Source organism: Rattus norvegicus, chromosome 4 (assembly GCF_021556685.1).
Source record: "Rattus norvegicus strain SHRSP/BbbUtx chromosome 4, alternate assembly SHRSP_T2T, whole genome shotgun sequence".
Classification (NCBI taxonomy): Eukaryota; Metazoa; Chordata; class Mammalia; order Rodentia; family Muridae; genus Rattus; species Rattus norvegicus.
The window spans coordinates 6,213,242-6,233,478 of record NC_141537.1 but is presented as its reverse complement, the minus strand read 5'-3'; the positions used below and the strand labels follow the sequence as shown (position 1 = coordinate 6,233,478).

Sequence of the window (20,237 nt, the reverse complement as noted above, 5' to 3'; positions counted from 1 at the left end):
TGTGCGTGGGGGTGGGGTAGAGGAGTTCAAGACAGTGTGGAGGTATCCTAGGGGTTTAGCCTTTACCTATTGAGACATCTTGCTAGGTCAATTTTTACTTTCATAGTTGGTTTCTAGGGTTTGTTTCTGTTCCAAGTGTGCCTTATAAGTTCAGTGTTGTGTTTTTCCTGAAAGGGCAACTCACATGAAACATTTTTAGGTTGACTTTTAATACTTACTATTTAGGTTTATGCATGTTTTCCTTGCATTTATGTTTGTACATTACATGTATGCCTGCCTGTTGTGCTGCTGTGTGGGTGCTGGGAATGAACTGCTGAGATTTGATCCCAGGTCTTCTGTGGAGCTGTGCAGTCTCTTCAGAAACACCACATGTATTTCTTTGAGACAGGGATGGATGGAAACTTGCTGTGTAGACCAGGCTGGCCTAGAACTCATAGATCTGCCTTCCGAACCCTGGGATTAAGAGTGTTCTGGCCATCCCACTTCATTGTTTTAAGGCCTGTGTTAAGGATAGGGTACTTGTGATACTTTCTCAGGGCCTTGACTTAGCATGTGTCTTAGTCAGGGTTTCTATTCCTGCACTAACATCATGATCAAGAAGCAAGTTGGGGAGGGAAGGGTTTATTCAGCTTACTCTTCCATGTTGCTGCTCATCACCAAAGGAAGTCAGGACTGGAACTCAAGCTGCTCAGGGAGCAGGAGCTGATGCAGACGCCATGGAGGGATGTTACTTACTGGCTTGTTTCCCCTGGCTTGCTCAGCTTGCTCTCTTGTAGAACCCAGGACTACCAGCCCGGGGATGGCACCACCCACAATGGGCTGGATCCTCCCACCTTGATCAAGTGGACACACAAAACCAGCCAGTACAGCAAGTTTTCAGGTTTTTTTTTTTTTTTTTTTTTTAAATTGTTCAGTACCTACTGTCTGTAAGCTTGACTTGTCATTGTTGATTTTTGTTTTAACTTTATGTGTGTTTTCTTCATATATGCTTGTGCACCATGAGTATGCAGTGCATGAGGAGGCCAGAAGATGGCATTAGATGCCCTGGATTTGGAGTTACAGTTGAGTGACCATATGGATGCCGAGAATTCCTCTGGAAGAATGGCCAATGCTTTTGACTGCTGAGCCATCTCTCTAGCCCCCATTCTTGCCTTAAAAAATAAATAGTTTACAGATAATTGTAAAATGAATGTCATTCATGTAGCTGTTAGGGTGACAGTGGATTTAAAATAAGAACTGGGTGTTTTGCCTGTGTGTATGTCTATACTATGAGTGCCTAGTGACTTTGGAAATAAGAGTGTGGAATAGAGTCTGGGTCCTCTAGAAGAGCAAGTACTGTAACTGCTGTTCTTTTCAAGCCCCAGGATGTAGTTTGGATTATCTATTTCAGTATGCACATATGGGTTCATGCACTCCTGTAAGCTCAAGAGCATGTCTGATTCCTTATGGCTGGGCATGGTGGTGATGAGGTCGCTGCGGTGCTGGGAACTAAACTTAGGTCATCTGGGAGAATGGCAAATGCTGGAGAGACGGCTCTCCAGCCCACTGATAGCATGTGAGTGAGGCCAGCCTGCTCTATCTACAGAGTTAGTTCCAGAACAGCCAGGGCTACACAAAGAACTTTGTCTCAATAGAACAAAAAACAATACAAAACAAAAACCAACAAAACAAAATTTTGAGGAAGTAGATCCTGAAATTTATCCATTTTCTCTGGGACTTTTCGTAATAGGATAGCTCTGATAATCTAGAACCTAGAGTGAACTGGGAGATAGGTATCTAGGTATGTCCGTGGAAGATTCTCTTGATTATTTGAGGTGAGAACCTACACTTGTGATTGGCACCATTCTCTGACTGGGACACAAATAGTTAACATTAGTTAACATTCTGTGCTCCTCTTTCTAACTGACTGCTGCCGCTACTACCCTACTGTCTGTCAGAGTATTTCATCATGTTGACCGGAAGAGACTTACCACTCTCTGGGTGGGCCAACCTGCCTCCAACGTTCCAGTATTTGGGTGGTCTAGGAGGACAGGATATGACTCAGAAGCTAGCTTTGGCATCTGCCTGGCCTTTAAAAGATTCACTTCAGTTGTGTCTGTGTGCTGGTACCACTTGGTTTACAAGGTTTCTGGGGGCTTAAAGGGGAAAATGCTGCAGATAAGCCAGCGATCATAGAGACAATAAATACTCCCCAACTTATTTATTTTTGATGTAGGGTATCAAGACTGTCCTGGAACTCTAGACCCCCCAACTCAAGACATCTGCTTACCTCTACTGTCTTTGAGTGCTGAGATTAAAGGTGTGTGCCTCCACTGCTCAGCATTGCTGTGGTTTTTAGGAGATTTTTAACTGCTGAGCCATTTCCCCAGCTCCAAAAGAATTTAGGCAGTGGCATTTGTCCAGCACCTTTCAGTCCCATTTGTCTTTTTACTGGTGAGCATGTGGCAGAAGGAAGTGAAGTCTGGCTCTGCTGCCTGGGTGCTGCCTTGCATGTGTTCCCCGTGAGGTCTGGCTCTGGTCCTAGAGGGTGCTACAAGTGGCATTCAGGAATGGCCACAGCTGTAGGCTGTGGGGAGTTGCTACGAAGCACCATCTTGTAACTAACAACATTTGGTCCCAGTCGTGGAAACAGCTGGTGTTTTTATGACGCCCATTAGTTTCAGCCCCACCACCTGAGAAATGATGTGACTGTGGGCACCTTTACTCAGGGCTTTTGATGCATATGAGTAGTGCAGTTTGTGTGCCATAGGGGACAACTTCCCTGGAACTCTTGACACTTTAGGGCGTACCAACTTTACTTGGCTGCTGGAAGTCATTTGCCTGTTTCTTTGTCTATTGTGACTCAGTGACTTCAGGATGCTTGTGACACAGGACCCAGAAGAAGCTTGTAATCAACTGGTGCTTTTCATAGTTCTTAACCACAGAGGCAGGGTCTCTACCTTGGAGCTCATATTTGTCTAACTCAGCTCCTGTCTTAGCATCTTAAATGCTGGAATTGTAAATGCCACCCAGATCACCACTTTTTTTTTTTTTTGGTTCTTTTTTTCGGAGCTGGGGACCGAACCCCGGGCCTTGCGCTTCCTAGGTAAGCGCTCTACCACTGAGCTAAATCCCCAGCCCCACCAGTTATTTTCATAGTTGCTCTTATGTATCTCTGACCCAAAATAAATATTCTTCATAAGGCTGAGGATGTGACTCAGTGGTAGGGTACTTGTCTAGCCTGAGTTAGAAATAAAATTACTGTCCTGTTTGAAGTCAGTGCTTTAGGGATTCCCTGGTCTCTAGGTCTCCTGATGAAATGTGACTTTTGCCTACTTTAATGGTGGTTTCCTAAGATGGCCCTGCTGTCTGTTCCCTTGTTCATACTCTTCTCCTAACTTTGCACCACCCTTCACTCCAGGCTGGCTATAAACATGCTGCACTTGGTCCCCACTTTCTGGCTTTCTGCCTGTGTGTCTTCTCACAAGTGTCCCCATTTTGTTGTGTTCATTTGAGGCTGACAGTGCAGAGTTACCTCTTAAGGACAAGAACCAATGGTGTGACTGACTTCATCTTGTGAGCCAGCAGGTGAAATCGTGGGTTGACGGCATTAATGGCTGAGTGAAATTAACTCTTCTTTCTCCTCGTGTATTGTGAAGTCAGTACCCACATTCAGCTGGATTCAGTGGGCTCTGAAGTTGTACTACACTCATGTGACAGCTGCTGAGTATTTCGGTCTCAGCTTCTGGGTGACCTCAGTTTCTTGGTTTAGGACACTGGCAGATGGTGGTTTTGTTTTAAAATTTCATTTAATTTGTTGTACCAAGGCAGATGTTTTCTGGTGTTTCTGGTGGTTATGAGCTCTCATAACCTGTGCTGTGGCTCAGTGCTTGACTTGCCGTAGGCTCTGGTTTGGATCCCCAGCATCAAAACAATCCCATTTAAAAAAAAACAAGTGAATGTGGGTCCTGAGTTCAAATCCCCAGCAACCACATGGTGGTTCACAACCATCTGTAATGGGATCCAAAGCTCTCTTCTGGTGTGTCTGAAGAGAATGACAGTGTACACATAACATAAAATAAATCTTTAAAAAAAAAAAAAGAATGTAAGGTGGATGGGTGTGGCGCAAGGGGTCTCTGCATCTGAGGCTGCCCTGGACTACAGAGTGAGTTCTAGGACAGCCAGCACTACACACTCAAAAACAAACAAACAAAAAACCCAAAGCAAAACAAAAAAAAAGTATCAGATGACTCAGAAATAAAGACTTCCTCTTTCAAGAGGACCCAGGTTCACTTTCCAGCACCCACATGTCAGCTCACAATTGTCTGTAACTCTTGATATCTTATACTCTTAAACAGACTTACATGCAGGCAAAATATTAAATATAAGTTATAAAAAAGGCATCAGTGGCTGATGTGGTAAAAACCTTTAATTCTATTAAATAAAGTAAGGTAAAAGTCTGAGTTCAAAGCCAGTTTGGTCTATGAAGGTTCTAGACCCCTCCCTTCATAAGAAAGTAAATAAATAAAAACCATGTAAGTAAAAATCATGCTAGCAGGTTGGCTAGCAGAAATTGGGCCTCTTTTTGTTTTTTGAGACAGTTTTTCTGTATAGCTCTTGTCCTAGAATTCACTATGTAGACCAGGCTAGCTTCAGACTAAGAGATCTGTCTGCCTCTGCCTCTTGAGTGCTAGAATTAAAGGCATGTGCCATCATCACCTGGCTGTACTAAATTTTTAAAATGGATTTGCGCGCGCGCGCGTGTGTGTGTGTGTGTGTGTGTGTGTGTGTGTGTGTGTGTGTGTGTTGGCTGCATGTATTTCTGTGCACCATATGCATGCATAGTGCTCATAAAAGCCAGAATAGGGCAGATGTGGATGCTAGGAATCTTACCTGGGTCTCCTGGAAGAGCAGCAAGTACAGGCCCTTCCCTGCCTGGTAACTTACTGTCCAGAAAGGCTGTGTTGACTCTCAGATTGTTCCCCAGGTTTTGAAGGGTTGCTAGGAGGACCTGGCATTTGTGTCAGTTGCAGAACAGTTGCTTCTGTGCATTCCAGAAAAGGCTTTTTTATATATCTTTTTTGTATATCTATCTTTTTTGTATATCTTTTATTAAATTATATCTGTATGTGCATATGTGTTCTTTCACACACTTGGAAGATGGAGGACAGTTGGCTTCTAGGAAACTGAGGTCATCAGTTTTGAAGCAAGTACCCTTGTTCTGCACTTCCCAGCTGGCCCCACATGATTGATGGTTTGATGCAGGTAGCTTTGAGTGTGAGATGAGTTAAGTGTAGCAAGCCCCAGGATCCTCACCGAGATTCAGGGTGCACACACCCACGGTTCCTCCTGGACATACATGCTAGAGCTGGCAGTGGTAAGTACTCTGAGACATGCCGGCTGTGGCGAAGTCATTCACTCACTGCTTCCAGGCATATAGCCTTAAAGATCTCACTGACTTATGTGTCTACTGCTGGGTTTCTGGGATGAGGCTGGTGTTTGTTTATCACTGGGTGGAGGAGGAAGACTTCAGGGTCAGTGTGCCTTGGCTAGATGGGGTTGTGGTGAGGAGGTGAGACACTTGTCAAGGCCACATTCTTTCTGGAGACTGCTGGCTGCTGGCTGCTGGCATTGGTTTCATTCAGGCCATGCAGGTTTGGACAGATTACTTGTGGCCTTGCAGTTGTGTGATCCTATTAGGTTTCTAGGAACCTGAAAGGTATGACAAAATTATGCTTATTTTGAGGTGAGGTTAAACTGCTGTTTGTGGAGTTGGAACTATGTCCTTCCCTAGGGTTCTGATGGGTTCTATCAAAGTACTGTCTTGTTGCACCTGTGTTTTTCTGTTACCATGGGTTTTATAGATACTTGGATTATTATGTCCATCCCAGTCTGATGTGTTAAATTGTGAAGTTAAACTTTTGTATAATCCATATCTGTTAAGGGAATAGAGCAGCACTGGTCAGTTGAAGGGTTCTTCCTGCAGTCTTTACATAAGAATGCTATCTAGTATCAGACGATGCATTGTGTTCTGGACTATTCTGCCTGCCTAACTGTGGTGTGTGGATCCCTGGAAGAGATGGATATAACACACCATAATGTAAGCTGGGACCACAGCATCCTCACTCCTAAGTAAGTGAGGACATCTGTTTATGGCAGTGGGTCTCAACCTTCCTAATGCACGATCCTTTTATACAATCCTTATGTTACGGTCGGCCCCAGTGAAATGTGTTTCGTTGCTACTTCATAACAGTAATTTTGCTGTTATGAATGGTAACAAATATCTGATCTGCAACCCGTGTGAAGGAGTTGTTTGACAACCCCACCCCCAAGGGGTCATGAGGTGAGAGCTGCTGGTTTATGGTGCCTTTTTTTTTTGTTTGTTTTTTTGTTTTTTTGTTTTTTTGTTTTTTGTTTTGATGGGACTTTCTTTTGTTCCCATGGATATTAAGACATTCAGCCTTGTTTACAGGTTTTCATTCTTTAAATAATGTTTGGGTCCTGGGTATGGAATCCATGATGTCACTAAATGAGTCTTCCCCCAGAGCTGCTGCTCTCAGTTGCTGCTCTGCCTTTTAAGATTTGATGTTCTTTCCAGCCACCGGCGCAGCCCAGGATGAGTTTTGAGGGCCCCGTGGATGAGCTCTGAGCTCTACCCTTTGTGCCATGGGCTAGCTCTACCTCCTACTCCAGGTCTGATTAGGTGTTGAGGGATAACCGTAGAGCATGTTAATGCCACAAATGATTATACTTTCAGAAGGAAGCCCACCAGGAATGTGGCCAGGGCACACAGCCACTCTGACCCGGGCCTTGCCTTTCTGTCTCTGTGTAGTCTTTGTAGGCTACATATGAGGGAATGAAGTCCTTTCTGTGGTAGGTGCTGGTTAGGACAAGTAGTGCTCGCTGCCTTCCTTCTGGGTTCTGTGGACTCTGGCTGGCTGCTCTGTGATGAGGTGGTGGTGGTGGTGTGTACCTGTCCAGCTCTGTTAGAGTGTGCTGTGAAGGCTGTGGTTGGAGCCAATCAGCCCACTGTAATGAGGAGTGATTGCTGCTTTGGGCCAGGATAGAAAGATGCAGGGATGGTTCTCACGAATTTGCCAACGTCTCCAAGCTCCAAATGAATGAGTAAGGGTGAAGGTGTTGAGCCTAGGAGCTTGCCATCATTGTGAAGGTGGAGGTGTAATAGTTATCTGTGGCTTGTGGGTTTCCACACAACATGCCCTGTAAAAAGCAATTTCCATGGGCTGTTGGCAGACTGGCCATGCTCCTGAACCCAGTACTTGTATTCCTCCTCATAGGCAGCCATGAAGACAAAGAACAGAGGATTCAGGACAAGAGGTAGGTTCTCAAGCAGGACAGGAACAAGCACATCATAGGGGTAGAGCGTGAAAGTCACTTTGTGGTACTTGAGAGAAATTGGTGTGCTGTGAGAGCTTTGGAGTTTGTAAACACAGAGCAGTCAGTCCACAGGGCCATCTATCTCTATTTGGGCTGGATCTGGGTTTGTGTACTGAGGTCAGTAGCTCAACCCAGCTTCTTCCTTCCACATGGGAATCAGGCTTGGTCATATCCCAGACACCAGTGGTCATGCTGTATCTGGTCTGGTCCAAATTGCCTTAGAGGCAGCAGTTGTTAAGTGGATAAGTTTCACAGGTCTTGTCCCAGCAGCCAGTTTGTTATTTTGGGTTGCTGACTGCCAGCCACTACTTAGTTTATTGTGAGGACAGCAGGCTGGAAGCAGTGCTTGGACAAATACATGGTCATCCCTTATAGGGAGTGCCTAGTGAGGATGCTGGAGGAGAGAAATGACCTAATATCTGCTGATTCCTACCTTCATTTTTGTCCCAGGCACTGGAGTTTGTGGGACCCTGTGGCCTGTGTCCCCATGCTCTTCAGTGCTGGGCCATGGGTAGGGGAATTCCTAGTGGGGATATTCAGGAAAGCCCTGAGAACTGGGTGGCATTTTGAGCAGGAAGATGGCAACTATGAGAGGGTTTGCTTTGCTGCCATAGGCCACCAAGAAGTATTGGCCTTGTGTTTTGAGTCCTGAGTTCCTGGTTTGTTAATTAGTTACCTGTCATGAGAACGAGGACCAGGTTCTGGAAGGATTGTCAAGTACAATGTCAGCTTTCTGCTAGTCTGTCTTTCTTTTTTCTTTTTCTTTCTAAGAGCTTAGTTCTTTCTAAAGTTAGTACATTAATTTGTGAGTGTGCGTGTCCATGTGCGTGTGCATGCAAGTGCAGATCAGAGGCCAACTTGAGAGTTGCTTCTCTCCCATGAAGGTCCTGGGGATCAAGTTCAATATATCAGGCTCAGCTTCTCCGCAAAGCTTCTTTACTGTCTGAGCCACCTTGCCATTTTCCAGTGGAGAGATAAAAGCCAGCCAGTTTACTTTGCATGTTCCACGGAACTCTTTGAAGGTGCTCTGAAATCAGGTCCACTCTTTCCAGGCTGGCGAATGTAGGGAGTACAAGTGCAGAGAATCTGTAGTAAGAAGCAAGCCATCCTTGTGGTGACTGGCTTCCTTTCTTGCTGTTGATGTCCCAGCCACACTCTGAAAGCCAGAGTATAGGGAACTTGCGCAACAAGGTGCTGAGTTTGTGATACTCCTCTTCCACTGAGGGCCAAGGCCTGTAAACCTCTCTTAGGACATTTGTTTTTTCCCACTGGGGGTTGTACTTTATGGGGCGTATCTAGGTGGAACCTGCAGATCCAGCAGGACTTTTGGGAAGGGTGCTCCAGAAGCAGAATGTGGGGAGCATCCTGTCTTGTCTTGTGGATAGACCCGAGGATGTCCGTTTTGGCGCTGAGGTAAGTGAGGCGAGAAGAGCACAGTGTCCCCAAAATAAAGATTTGGCAGCAGTTGTATGGGGAAAATACATTTGGAAAAAAAAAAGGTTTCCTTAACAACTTACAATCAGGCAACTTGCTCAACCCTACCTTTCTCCTCAGCACCCCTTACTGCCCCCCCCCACCCCTTACTGTGGTGAATGAAATATGGGGGTTGTTATATAGCCTCAAGTTATATGGTCCCAGACTGGTTTAGAACTGTCTCGTGTGGCGCCCCCCCCCCCCCCCTTGAGACAGGGTTTTTCTGTGTAACAAGCCCTGGCCATTCTGGACTCTATTTGTAGACCAGATTGGCCTTGAATTCATAGAGATCCTCCTGCCTCTGCCTCCTAGCTGTTGGAATTAAAGGTAGGTGCCACCATGCCGGCCTCTATGTTTTTTGATAAAGTCATTTTTTTTATTGGATTTTTTAAAATTTACATTTCAAATGTTGGTCCCTTTCCCGGTTTCCCAGACAGAAGCCCACTATCCCATCCCCTTCTCCTTCTTCTACAAGGGTGTTCCCCTCCTCAACCACTCTCCCCTTCCTGCACCCCTCTACCCCCATTTCCCTACATTGGGGGGGGGTCCAGCCTTGGCAGGACTAAGGGTTTCTCCTTCCATTGGTGCCCAACAGGGCCATCCTCTGCTACATATGTAGCTGGAGCCATGGGTCAGTCTTTGGGTAGTAGTTTAGTCCCTGGAAGCTCTGGTTGGCATTGTTGTTCTTAAGGGGTTGCAAGCCCCTTCAGCTCTGTCAATCCTTTCTCTAATTCCTCTAAGAGAGATCCCGTTCTCAGTTCAGTTGCTGCTAGCATTTGCCTCTGTATTTGACATGCTCTGGCTGTTCCTCTCAGGAGACAGCTATATCAGGTCCTGTCAGCATGCCCTTCTTAGCTTCATCAATTATACCTAGTTTTGGTGGCTGAATATATATGGGCTGTATACCTATGTGGGGCAGGCTCTGAATTGCCATTCCATCAGTCGCTGTTCCTAACTTTGCCTCCATATCCCCTCCTATGAATATTTTTGTTCCCCCTTTTAAGAAGGAGTGAAGCATCCACACTTTGGTAGTGCCTCTTCTTGAGCTTCCTGTGGTCTGTGTATCTTGGGTAATTTGAGCTTTTGGGCTAATATCCACTTATCAGTGAGTGCATATCACGTGTGTTTTTCTGTGATTGGGCTACCTCACTTAGGATGATATTTTCTAGTTCAAGCCATTTGCCTATGAATTTCATGAAGTCATTGTTTTTGATAGCTGAGTAGTACTCCATTGTGTAGATGTACCATATCTTCTGCATCCATTCCTCTGTTGAAGGGCATCTGGGTTCTTTCCAGCTTCTGGCTATTATAAATAATCCTGCTATAAACATAGTGGAGCATGTGTCTTTGTTGTATGTTGGAGCATCTTTTGGGTATATGCCCAGGAGAGGTATAGCTGGGTCCTCAGGAGGTGCAATGTCCAATTTTCTGAGGAACCTCCAGACTGATTTCCAGAATGGTTGTACCATTTTGCAATCCCACCAACAATGGAGGAGTGTTCCTCTTTCTCCACATCCTTGACAGCATCTGTTGTCACCTGAGTTTTTGATCTTAGCCATTCTGACTGGTGTGAGGTGGAATCTCGTGGTTGTTTTGATTTGCATTTCCCTGATGACTAAGGATGTTGAGCATTTCTTTAGGTACTTCTCGGCCAAATGATATTCCTCAGCTGTGAATTCTTTGTTTAGCTCAGTACCCCATTATTAATAGGGTTATTTGGCTCTCTGGAGTCTAACTTCTTGAGTTCTTTGTATATTTTGAATATTAGCCCTCTTTTGGATGTAGGATTGGTAAAGATCGTTTCCCAATAAGTTGGTTGCCGTTTTGTCCTAACTACAGTGTCCTTTGCCTTACAGAAGCTTTGCAGTTTTATGAGATCCCATTTGTCGATTCTTGATATTAGAACAGAAGCCATTGGTGTTTTGTTCAGGAAATTTTCTCCAGTGCCTATGTGTTCGAGATGCTTCCCCACTTTTTTTTTCTATTAGTTTGAATGTATCTGGTTTGATGTGGAGGTCCTTGATCCACTTGGACTTAAGCTCTGTACAGGGCAGTAAGAATGGATCGATCTGCACTCTTCTACATGCTGACCTCAAGTTGAACCAGCACCATTTGCTGAAAATGCTATCTTTTTTCCACTGGATGGTTTTAGCTCCTTTGTCAAAGAACAAGGGACCTAAGTTGTGTGGGTTCATTTCTGGGTCTTCAATTCTATTCCACTGATCTACCTGCCTGTCTCTGTACCAATACCATACAGTTTTTATCACTATTGCTCTGTAATACTGCTTGAGGTCAGGGATGGTGATTTCCCCAGAAGTTCTTTTATTGTTGAGGATAGTTTTAGCTATCCTGGGCTTTATGTTATTCCAAATGAATTTGCAAATTGCTCTAACTCTATGAAGAATTGCATTGTAATTTTGATGTGGATTACATTGAATCTGTAGGTTGCTTTTGGCAAAATGGCCATTTTTACTATATTAATCCTGCCAATCCATGGGAGGTCTTTCCATCTTCTGAGATCTTCCTTGATTTCTTTCTTCAGAAACTTAAAGTACTTGTCATTCAGATCTTTCACTTGCTTGGTTAGAGTCCCACCAAGGTTCTTTATGTTATTTGGGACTATTGTGAAGTATGTCATTTCCCTAATTTCTTTCTCAGCCTGTTTATACTTTGAGTAGAGGAAGACTATTGATTTGTTTGAGTTAATTTTATACCCAGCCACTTTGCTGAAGTTGTTTATTAGGCTTAGTAGTTCTCTGTGGAATTTTTGGGGTCACTCAAGTATACTATTATATCATCTGGAAATAGGATATTTTGACTTCCTTTTCCTTTGCAGCCCTTTGATGTTCTTTTGTTGTCTGTTGCTCTGGCTAGAACTTCAAGTACTGTATTGAATAAGTAGGGAGAGAGTGGGCACCCTAGTCCCTGATTTTAGTGGGATTGCTTCAAGTTTCTCTCCATTTAGTTTAATGTTGGCTACTGGTTTGCTGTATATTGCTTTTACTGTGATTAGGTATGGGTCTTGAATTCCTGTTCTTTCCAGGGCTTTTATCATGAATGGATGTTGAATTTTGTCAAATGCTTTCTCAGCATCTAATGAAATGATCATGTGGTTTTTGTTTTTTATTTGAATTTGTTTATATAGTGTATTGCGTTGATGGATTTCCATATATTCAACCTTCTCTGCATACCTGGGATGAAGCCTACTTGATCATGATGGATAATCATTTTGATATGTCCTTGGATTCCGTTTTTGAGAATTTTATTGAGTATTTTTGCATCGATATTCATAAGGGAAATTGGTCTGAAGTTCTCTTTCTTTGTTGGGTCTTTGTGTGGTTTAGGTATAAGAGTAATTGTGGCTTCATAGAAGGAATTCGGTAGTGCTCCATCTGTTTCTATTTTGTGGAATAGTTTGGATAATATTGGTATGAGGTCTTCTATGAAGGTCTGATAGAATTCTGCACTAAACCCCTCTGGACCTGGGCTCTTTTTGGTTGGGAGACCTTTAATGACTGCTTCTATTTCTTTCTTTTTTTCGGAGCTGGGGACTGAACCCAGGGCCTTGCGCTTGCTAGGCAAGCGCTCTACCACTGAGCTAAATCCCCAACCCCCTGCTTCTGTTTCTTTAGGAGTTATGGGATTGTTTAGATGTTTATCTGGTTCTGATTTAACTTTGGTACCTGGTATTTGTCTAGAAAATTGTCCATTTTTTCCAGATTTTCCAGTTTTGTTGAATATAGTCTTTTGTAGTAGGATCTGATGATTTTTTGAATTTCCTCAGATTCTGTTGTTATGTCTCCCTTTTCATTTCTGATTTTGTTAATTTGGATACACTCTCTGTGACCTCTGGTTAGTCTGGCTAAGGGCTTATCTGTCTTGTGGATTTTTTTTTTTCTTTCAAAGAACTAGCTCCTGGTTTTGTTGATTCTTTGTATAGTTCTTTTTGTTTCTACTTGGTTGGTTTCAATCCTGAGTTTGATTTTCTGCCTCCTGCTCCTCTTGGGTGTATTTGCTTCTTTTTGTTCTAGAGCTTTTAGGTGTGCTGTCATGTTACTAATGTATGCTCTCTCCTGTTTCTTTTTGGAGGCACTCAGAACTATGACTTTTCCTCTTAGCATTGCTTTTATTGTGTCCCATAAGTTTGGGTATGTTGTACCTTTATTTTCATTAAATTCTAAAAAGTCTTAATTTCTTTATTTCTTCCTTGACCAAGTTATTGAGTGTTGTTCAGCTTCCATGTATATGTTGGCTTTGTGGTTTTTTTTTTTTTTTGTTATTGAAGACTAGTCTTAGTCCGTGGTGATCTGATAGGATACATGGGATTATTTCAATCTTCTTTTATCTGTTGAGGCCTGCTTTGTGACTGATTATATGGTCAATTTTGGAGAAGGTACCATGAGGTGGTGAAAAGAGGTATATTCTTTTGTTTTAGGATGAAATGTTCCATAAATATCTGTTAAATCCATTTGGTTCCTTTCTGTTTCCATGATCTGTCCATTGATGAGAGTGGGGTGTTGAAATCTCCTACTATTATTGTGCGAGATGCAATGTGTGTTTGAGCTTTTATAACATTTCTTTTATGAATGTAGGTGCCCTTGCATTTTGACCATAGATATTTAGGATTAAGAGTTCATCTTGGTGGATTTTTCTTTTGATGAATTTGAAGTACCCTTCCTTATCTTTTTTGATAACTTTTGGTTGAAAGTCCATTTTATTTGATATTAGAATGTCTACTCCAACTTGTTTCTTCAGACCGTCTGCTTGGAAAGTTGTTTCCAGCCTTTTACTCTGAGGTAGTGTCTGTCCTTGTCTCTGAGGTGTGTTTTCTGTAGGCAGCAAGATTCTGGGTCCTGTTTACATATCCAGTCTGTTAGTGTATTTTTTTTATTGGGGAATTGAGTCCATTGATGTTAAGAGATATTAAGTAATAGTGGTTGTTTTTGTTGTTAGAGGTGGAATTATGTTTATGTGGCTCTCTTCTTTTGGGTTCATTGCTTTTTCTAGGGTGTAGTTTCTGTCCTTGTGTTGGAGTTGCTATCTCCAGGGTTGTCTCCGTTTGTGCTTTCTTTATTGTTTCTGTTTCCATTTTTAAATCCTGGATGGTTTTGTTCATTTCCTTCACCTGTTTTGTTGTGTTTTCCTGTAATTCTTTAAGGGATTTTTGTGTTTCCTCTTTAAGGGCTTCTACTTGTTTACCTATGTTGTCCTTATGTCTTTAGGGGAGTTATTTATTTCCTTCTTAAAGCTCTCTATCATCATCATAAGATGTGATTTTAAATCCAAATCTTGCTCTTTCAGTGTGTTTGAATATCCAGTATTTGCTTTGGTGGGCGAACTGGGTTCTGATGATACCAAGTAGTCTTGGTTTCTGTTGCTTAGGTTCCTGCGCTTGCCTCTCGCCATCAGGTTGCCTCTGATGTTAGCTTATCTTGCTGTCTCTGACAGTGGCTTGACCCTTTTGTAGGCCTGTGCATCAGCACTCTTGTAGACCTGTTTTCTTTCAGCCAGATCTGGAAACAGAGAGCTTCTCCTGTTTGTGTGACCTGAAGCCTCCAGGCAGGTTGGTTGGTGCAGAATAGTTGGTCTTACCTCTGCTCTTAGGTGTCTAGGCCCTCCTTGCGACTGTCTTTCAGCTTTTGGTGCAGGCATAAACCCAAGGGGTCCTGCCCTTGACTGCTGCTGGGTCCCTGTGCCCAGAGGGCACTGATGGCAATAAGGTGGGTCAGGAATGTGAGAAGAAAGTAGTCTCTGAGTTCTCAGAATTGTCCATCCTTCTGAGAGCCCAGCTCTCTCCCCCACAGGGTTTGGGTACCAGGAGCTATGTGACTGGTTCAGTTCAGTTCTGGGTGTAGGCAGAAACCTGCAGGTTCCTGCTGATGACTGCTCCTATATTCCTGTATCCAGAGGCCACTATACAGGTTCCTCTTGGGCCAGTAAGTGAGCAGAAGTGGTGGTCTCCCCTGAGGTATCAGAATTGTCTGCACTTTGGGAGTTCACCTCTCTCTCATAGGGGATTTGGGTGCAGGGAGCTATGGGATAAATTCTTGCTATGTCCAGAGTGGCTTCCAGTGCACTGTCATGCCCAGTGCATTATCAGTGCTGCAATCACAGCGTGTCTGATCATGCCTGGGGGGTTTTCAGGTATGGTTCTTTGTTCAGCAGAGAGTAGTCTGGCTTGGAGTCTGGGCTTCCTTCATGTGCTCAGTCTCTCCATAGTCTTGGAGTGACTGGCCAGCTGTGGGACACGGCAGGGATAGTTGACAATACCCCCAAGGCATCAAGTGAACATCATATTATCTTCCCATGTGCCATCATTTATATCATTCAGATTCTGAACCTTGTCACCATATGTCTACCATTACCACCTGAGTTGTCAGGAAATGTGTTCAGTTTGCAGCAGAGGTTGGGTTGTTTCAGGAACCCACATGGGCTGTTCTTACCCAAACAGTGTCTTTCCTCAGCAGTCTTTGAATACAGTGTCTCAGTCTGGTGCCTGAACATGGGGTGCATGGTAATTTCCTTTCCATGGCACCCTAGATCTCAGGTCTTGTTCTCATTCAGACATGTTTGCTGAACTTGAAAAGCTTGCTCATAACAGTTTTGCCCTCTGCAAATGTGTGTGGCTCCTCCGGATCCCCAGGCCTGTAGGATGGGTGAGAACAACAGGGGCACCTCTGGACAGGCTGTAGCTGCTGGCTTATCTTTGTGCATGGTTGGTTAAATGGGTGCAACATGGTGTGTGTAAGGCCTCTGATTCATTGAATGCCAGTAAATAGCCAGATGCCTTGGTGAAGCTTGCAAGCTCAGTGCTCTGGACTTGTGACGGGTGACCCTGTAGCTACAGGTGTGATCTATTACCCCAGTTGTCCTTCCTTCCTTCTTTCTTTCCTTCCTTCTTTCTTTCCTTCCTTCCTTCCTTCCTGCCTTCCTGCCTTCCTATCTTTATTTCATCTTTTGTTGTTTTGTTTTGAGACAGGGTTTCACTGTATAGCCCTCGCTATCTTGGAACTCACTTTGTAGAGCAGGTTGGCCTGCCTCTGCCTCTTGAGTGCTGAGACTAAAGGTGAGCGCCGTCATCTCCCAGCCGCATTACCCTGTTAAGATTCTGGCAGGTTCTGTTGTTACCTACCAGGCTTCTCCACAGGTCTGGCTCCTGCAGAACCTGGGTCTGTGGGAGATGTCCAGATGAGGGCTGCTTTAAATTGCTGACCACATTGCCTTGAGCAGGTGCCTCCCAGGGATGAAAGGGAGGGGGTGCATGTGGGGTGGTTGTACCTTTTTTTGGTTTACTACCAAAGAAAGGCAGCTCTTGAAAGTCTCTGGCTGAGTTGACACATAGGCTGCAATGGGTGGTTGCAGGGCAAAGGTTTATCCTGGGTGAGCTGAGTGTCAGAATAGAGTCACTGCCTCTAGTTTTATGCTTGGTATAAATGATAGCAGTGCTGTTACTCAGTTACAGAGAATGGGAGTTAACCCTTTAAGTGTTGCTTTCTTGTTCTATTTTCAGTATCCACCTAGTGTGGAAAACCTTGTTTCTGTTTTTCCAAAGATAACAGCCTTCTGAATGATGACGGGGTTGAGAGGTGTGATGAGCTGGCTGGCTGGGAAATTTCTGGGAGGACAGAGTAAGCACCTGAGGCTTCCGCAGGCCTGCTAAACCATTCTACTCTTGTGCAGAGGTGATGTGTCCTTGATTGCTGGCCTATGAACATGCTGGGCCTCTTTGCAGGGCTCAATTGTTGGGTTAGCAAGAACCATGCTAAGGTGTCTGCCAGGCCTGTGCCTTGATTGATCTGCTGAGAGTCTGGATGATGGTAATAAGCAGAGAGAGTCCATTTCTCTGGTATTGTTTCTTTCCCACTGTGGGAAGAGAATGTTCAGGCCTAGTAGTGCATCAGAGGGAATGGGTAGTTTCTTTATAAATGTATGGTGGCTCTAGAGATGGAGCCATCTTTGGGGAAAGAAGGAAGGTGTGTGAAGCCTTTTGCTCCCAAGGGAGGGCTGAGGCTCACAGCTCTCCTGGTGTGCTGTGCTTTCAGGTGTGGCCGACGAGAACGCCCTTGCAGAAGAATGCCGGCGGAGAGGCCAACCCACACCAGCTCTGGCCCCTGGCCCGGCCCCAGCACCAGCCCGGGTCCCCTCTCAGGCCCGACCCCCGACCCCAGCTCCCACCCCAGCTCCAGCCCAGACTCCAGCCCCTTCTGTCAGCACCCGCCCACAGAAGCCACCCAGGCCTGCCCCAACGGCCAAACTTGTGTCTAAAAGCAACTGGGAAGATGAAGAGCAGGACAGGCAGCGGGTTCCTGGCAACTGTGATACCCCTATGACCTCAGCAGGTGTGCAGAAGGGAGCTGGTGTGGAGCACCCCCAAAGTGTTTTGCCCCCAGATCCAGGTCAGCAAGCACAGAAGTCAGGCCTATGTTGCTGCATTCTGACCTGAGCGGGCATGGGGTAGGTGCCTGGCCTGCCGAGAAGGGACAGAGAGGATGGATACCTGTGTCCAGCTCCCCTCCCACAGCTGCTGTATGTATGGCCTAGCTGCGTGGCTCAAAGCCAGCCCCATGATTAAAACAGGGGTCCCAGTATTCTGATGTGTATGGAGTATGTTGTCTGGGTTAGGTTGACTGCTAGGGAATTGCTAGGTGCTGCTTCTGTCCCTAATGATTCCCATTTCTAACTTGATGCTAGAGCTATCACTTAACCTGACTTACCCCAAGGCCACTTGCACACTTATTAGCTTCACTGTCCAGACAGAAAGCCCCAGCCGTGTTCACAGGAGAGTTACCTCAGGTGAGCCACAGGTGAAGGTGGAGCCCTGGCTCATCCCTCTGTGCTCATGATGGGATCGTCCACCATCCGGCTCTGCCCTTGGCCAGTAGCTCCATCTCTAGGAGTATTTCTTAGAGAACATGTGTATGCATAGAACTTTCTCAGTTAGGCCCTCAGCCCAGAAGTGAGACAAGTTTGTACCTGTGGCTATACAACACGCCAGGTCACACGACAGATATGTGGGTGGGTGGCCTGTGCCACATTGTGTTGCAAAGTGCTCCAGGCAGGAAACAGAGGGCAAAGGTCTATTCATTTACTTTTCAGAAGTTTGTTTTACAGTCAAGCCCTCAAGGCTCTCTGCTTCTCCTCAGAGGAGAATGAAGCAGGTGTCCTATAGGTGGGATTCTACAAGCTGAAGCAAACATACCACTGAGTTTTTGGGTAGCCAGCAAGCCACAGCCTTGCTGTGGAGAGATGCCAGCAAAACCAGATCAGTGACCGAGCTCTGTGCAGCTGAGCGGCGGATGCTTGCCTGACTGCGTGGGGAGCTCCGTGTACCTTAGTGGCTGTAGACACCTCCCATGAGCACTGAGTGAGCCCAAGAGGATTGGAAAGGGTGGTAAGAGAAACAGAACAGAGCAGCCTTGTAATTTGCCACCCCCCCTAACCCCCAACTCTTGTTCCATTGTAAAGGTGCTGTGGCCTGGGCTATGAGGTGCCATGCCATTAATCCTCTGGTTTCTAGAAGGTATATAGAACTTGTTTATAGGTGTGTAGGCCCCGCACAGCAGGATCTGGACAGGAAGTGTGACTGCAGCACATGGCCATTCTCTAGGCCCTGGCCATGCCTCTTAACCAAAGGTAACCGGCCAAGGCTGATCTGGGGACAGTAGAATTTAGTAATAAGAACAGCAAAGTGTTTTCACTCTGTTGTTCTGTCAGTGCAGATCCAGACTCTCTCTCTGTGTGTGTGTGTGTGTGTGTGTGTGTGTGTGTGTGTGTGCGCGCGTGTGTGCACATACGTGTGGACACTAGTGAACTTGTAGATCACAGTAGAAATCTTGCATGAGAGGCTGCCAAAGCTGAGTGAGGTGGTCTCCCTGTGCCTGACTCTGAGTCAGAAGCACTGCCAGCGTGGCTCTGGGTACAGCTGGCACTTCCTCTGCTTTGTCCCTTTACCTCCCGTTTTAAGTTGTGGAGCCATGCTTGCCTAGAGAAAAACTCTAACCCTTCAATACCTTCCCATTTTGAAGTGGAGTTCTCAAAACTGCCATCTGAGCTACACAAGGGTTTGGCTTAACTAAATGAAAACAGAGGCCCATTGGGAGGAATGTTAGAGACAGCTGTCACACAAATGTGGTTTCTGGTTTCCAAAACAAAACTGTGACCTGGGGAACGTAGCTTGCTCTGTACTGCAAGCTATTGTCCTCCTTTGGCTAACAAAGAAGCCTTTGCAAAGCCTCTGCTGTTGGGATCAGGGGGACCAAGTCAAAACGTTAAAATTCTGAGAGCTACTGTTGAAGAACTAAGATATCCTGGGCCAGGCTTCCCACACTTTACCCAGTGCAGCCTTTAAGGGCTTTGCTGTTGTTATTGGTTTTGGTTAGATTTACAAGTCTTGGGCAAGTTTTCCTAAAAATTCACACAAGGAGAAATTTGGTGCAAGCCATCCCAGTTGCATCTCCCACAGTGGCTGTCAGCTGTGGAGCTGCTCGCTACAGCCTAAGTGCAGCCTGACTGGTTGGCATCAGCAAGTGGAGCTTCCTAGATGAAAAAGAGTTTCACTGAGGTTTCTTCCCAGAAAAGGATTTACTGTGCAATTCAAGCCACCTGGGGTTGTCAGGAGTTTCCTGGATTGGACTGTGGTCAGCCAGAGTGCCATGGTACAAACTGTGCTGGTGATGAGGCAAGAAGTAAATGCGGTTTGATTTGCTGTGTGTGTGTGTGTGTGTGTGTGTGTGTGTGTGTGTGTGTGTGTGTGTGTGTGTGTGTGTATCTGTGCATGCACGCTTGTGCACTGTGGACTGCCCACATGCTTGGTAAACTCTATTGCTGAGCCATGGGATCAGGATATGTAAGCCTCCCTCCCCCCTTTTTTGCAGGCTATTCTGTGGTCTTGGAAGTTTGTTCTGCAGAAGGCAAGCTGCATTTTGGAAAAGGGATTAATGACATTTTGCATTTGTTGCACACACAACACAGTTGTTAAAAATAGAAATTACTCAACATGAGAAGAGTCATAAATGAAAGAATGAACATTTCCTTCCTTCTTCCTGCCGAACGTGGCCCTGCCTCATAGTGCTGTGGAGTGAGGCCTTCTTCACAGAGCTAGAGCATGCATCGAGTCCTGCTGTGGCCTCTTCCCTCCCCCTCACTAATTCATGTGTTGAGGTTTTGGTGGATTTCACCATGGGAATTTTGAGGTATTTGTGGGTCTTGTTCAACACCAGGCCTACAACCCACCTATTTCATGTGACCAAGGTCTCAGCTTCTGCAGGCCTGAGGCAAAGCCTTTCATTTCTAGCTTATGTGCAGCATCCAGAGCTGAACCTCTGTCAGTCTTACCGTGGCTTTGGTTGGTAAGATCATGTGTCTTTTAGCTTTAATGACAGGAAAAA

At 45.2% G+C, this 20,237-nt stretch overlaps 1 protein-coding gene across 12 annotated transcripts in view; it reads left to right on the top strand.

Moving 5' to 3' along the window:
• Dnajb6 (DnaJ heat shock protein family (Hsp40) member B6) overlaps nucleotides 1-20,237 on the top strand; it is a 63,589-nt gene that overhangs the window by 41,594 nt on the left and 1,758 nt on the right. For 4 of the 12 annotated variants that reach the window (NM_001013209.1, XM_087657905.1, XM_087657906.1 and 1 more), the window contains 1 exon segment: nucleotides 16,893-17,189. The exons of 4 other annotated variants lie outside the window; for them this stretch is intronic. In NM_001013209.1, the coding sequence (NP_001013227.1) occupies nucleotides 16,893-17,189 (297 nt within the window). 12 annotated transcript variants of the gene reach the window in all.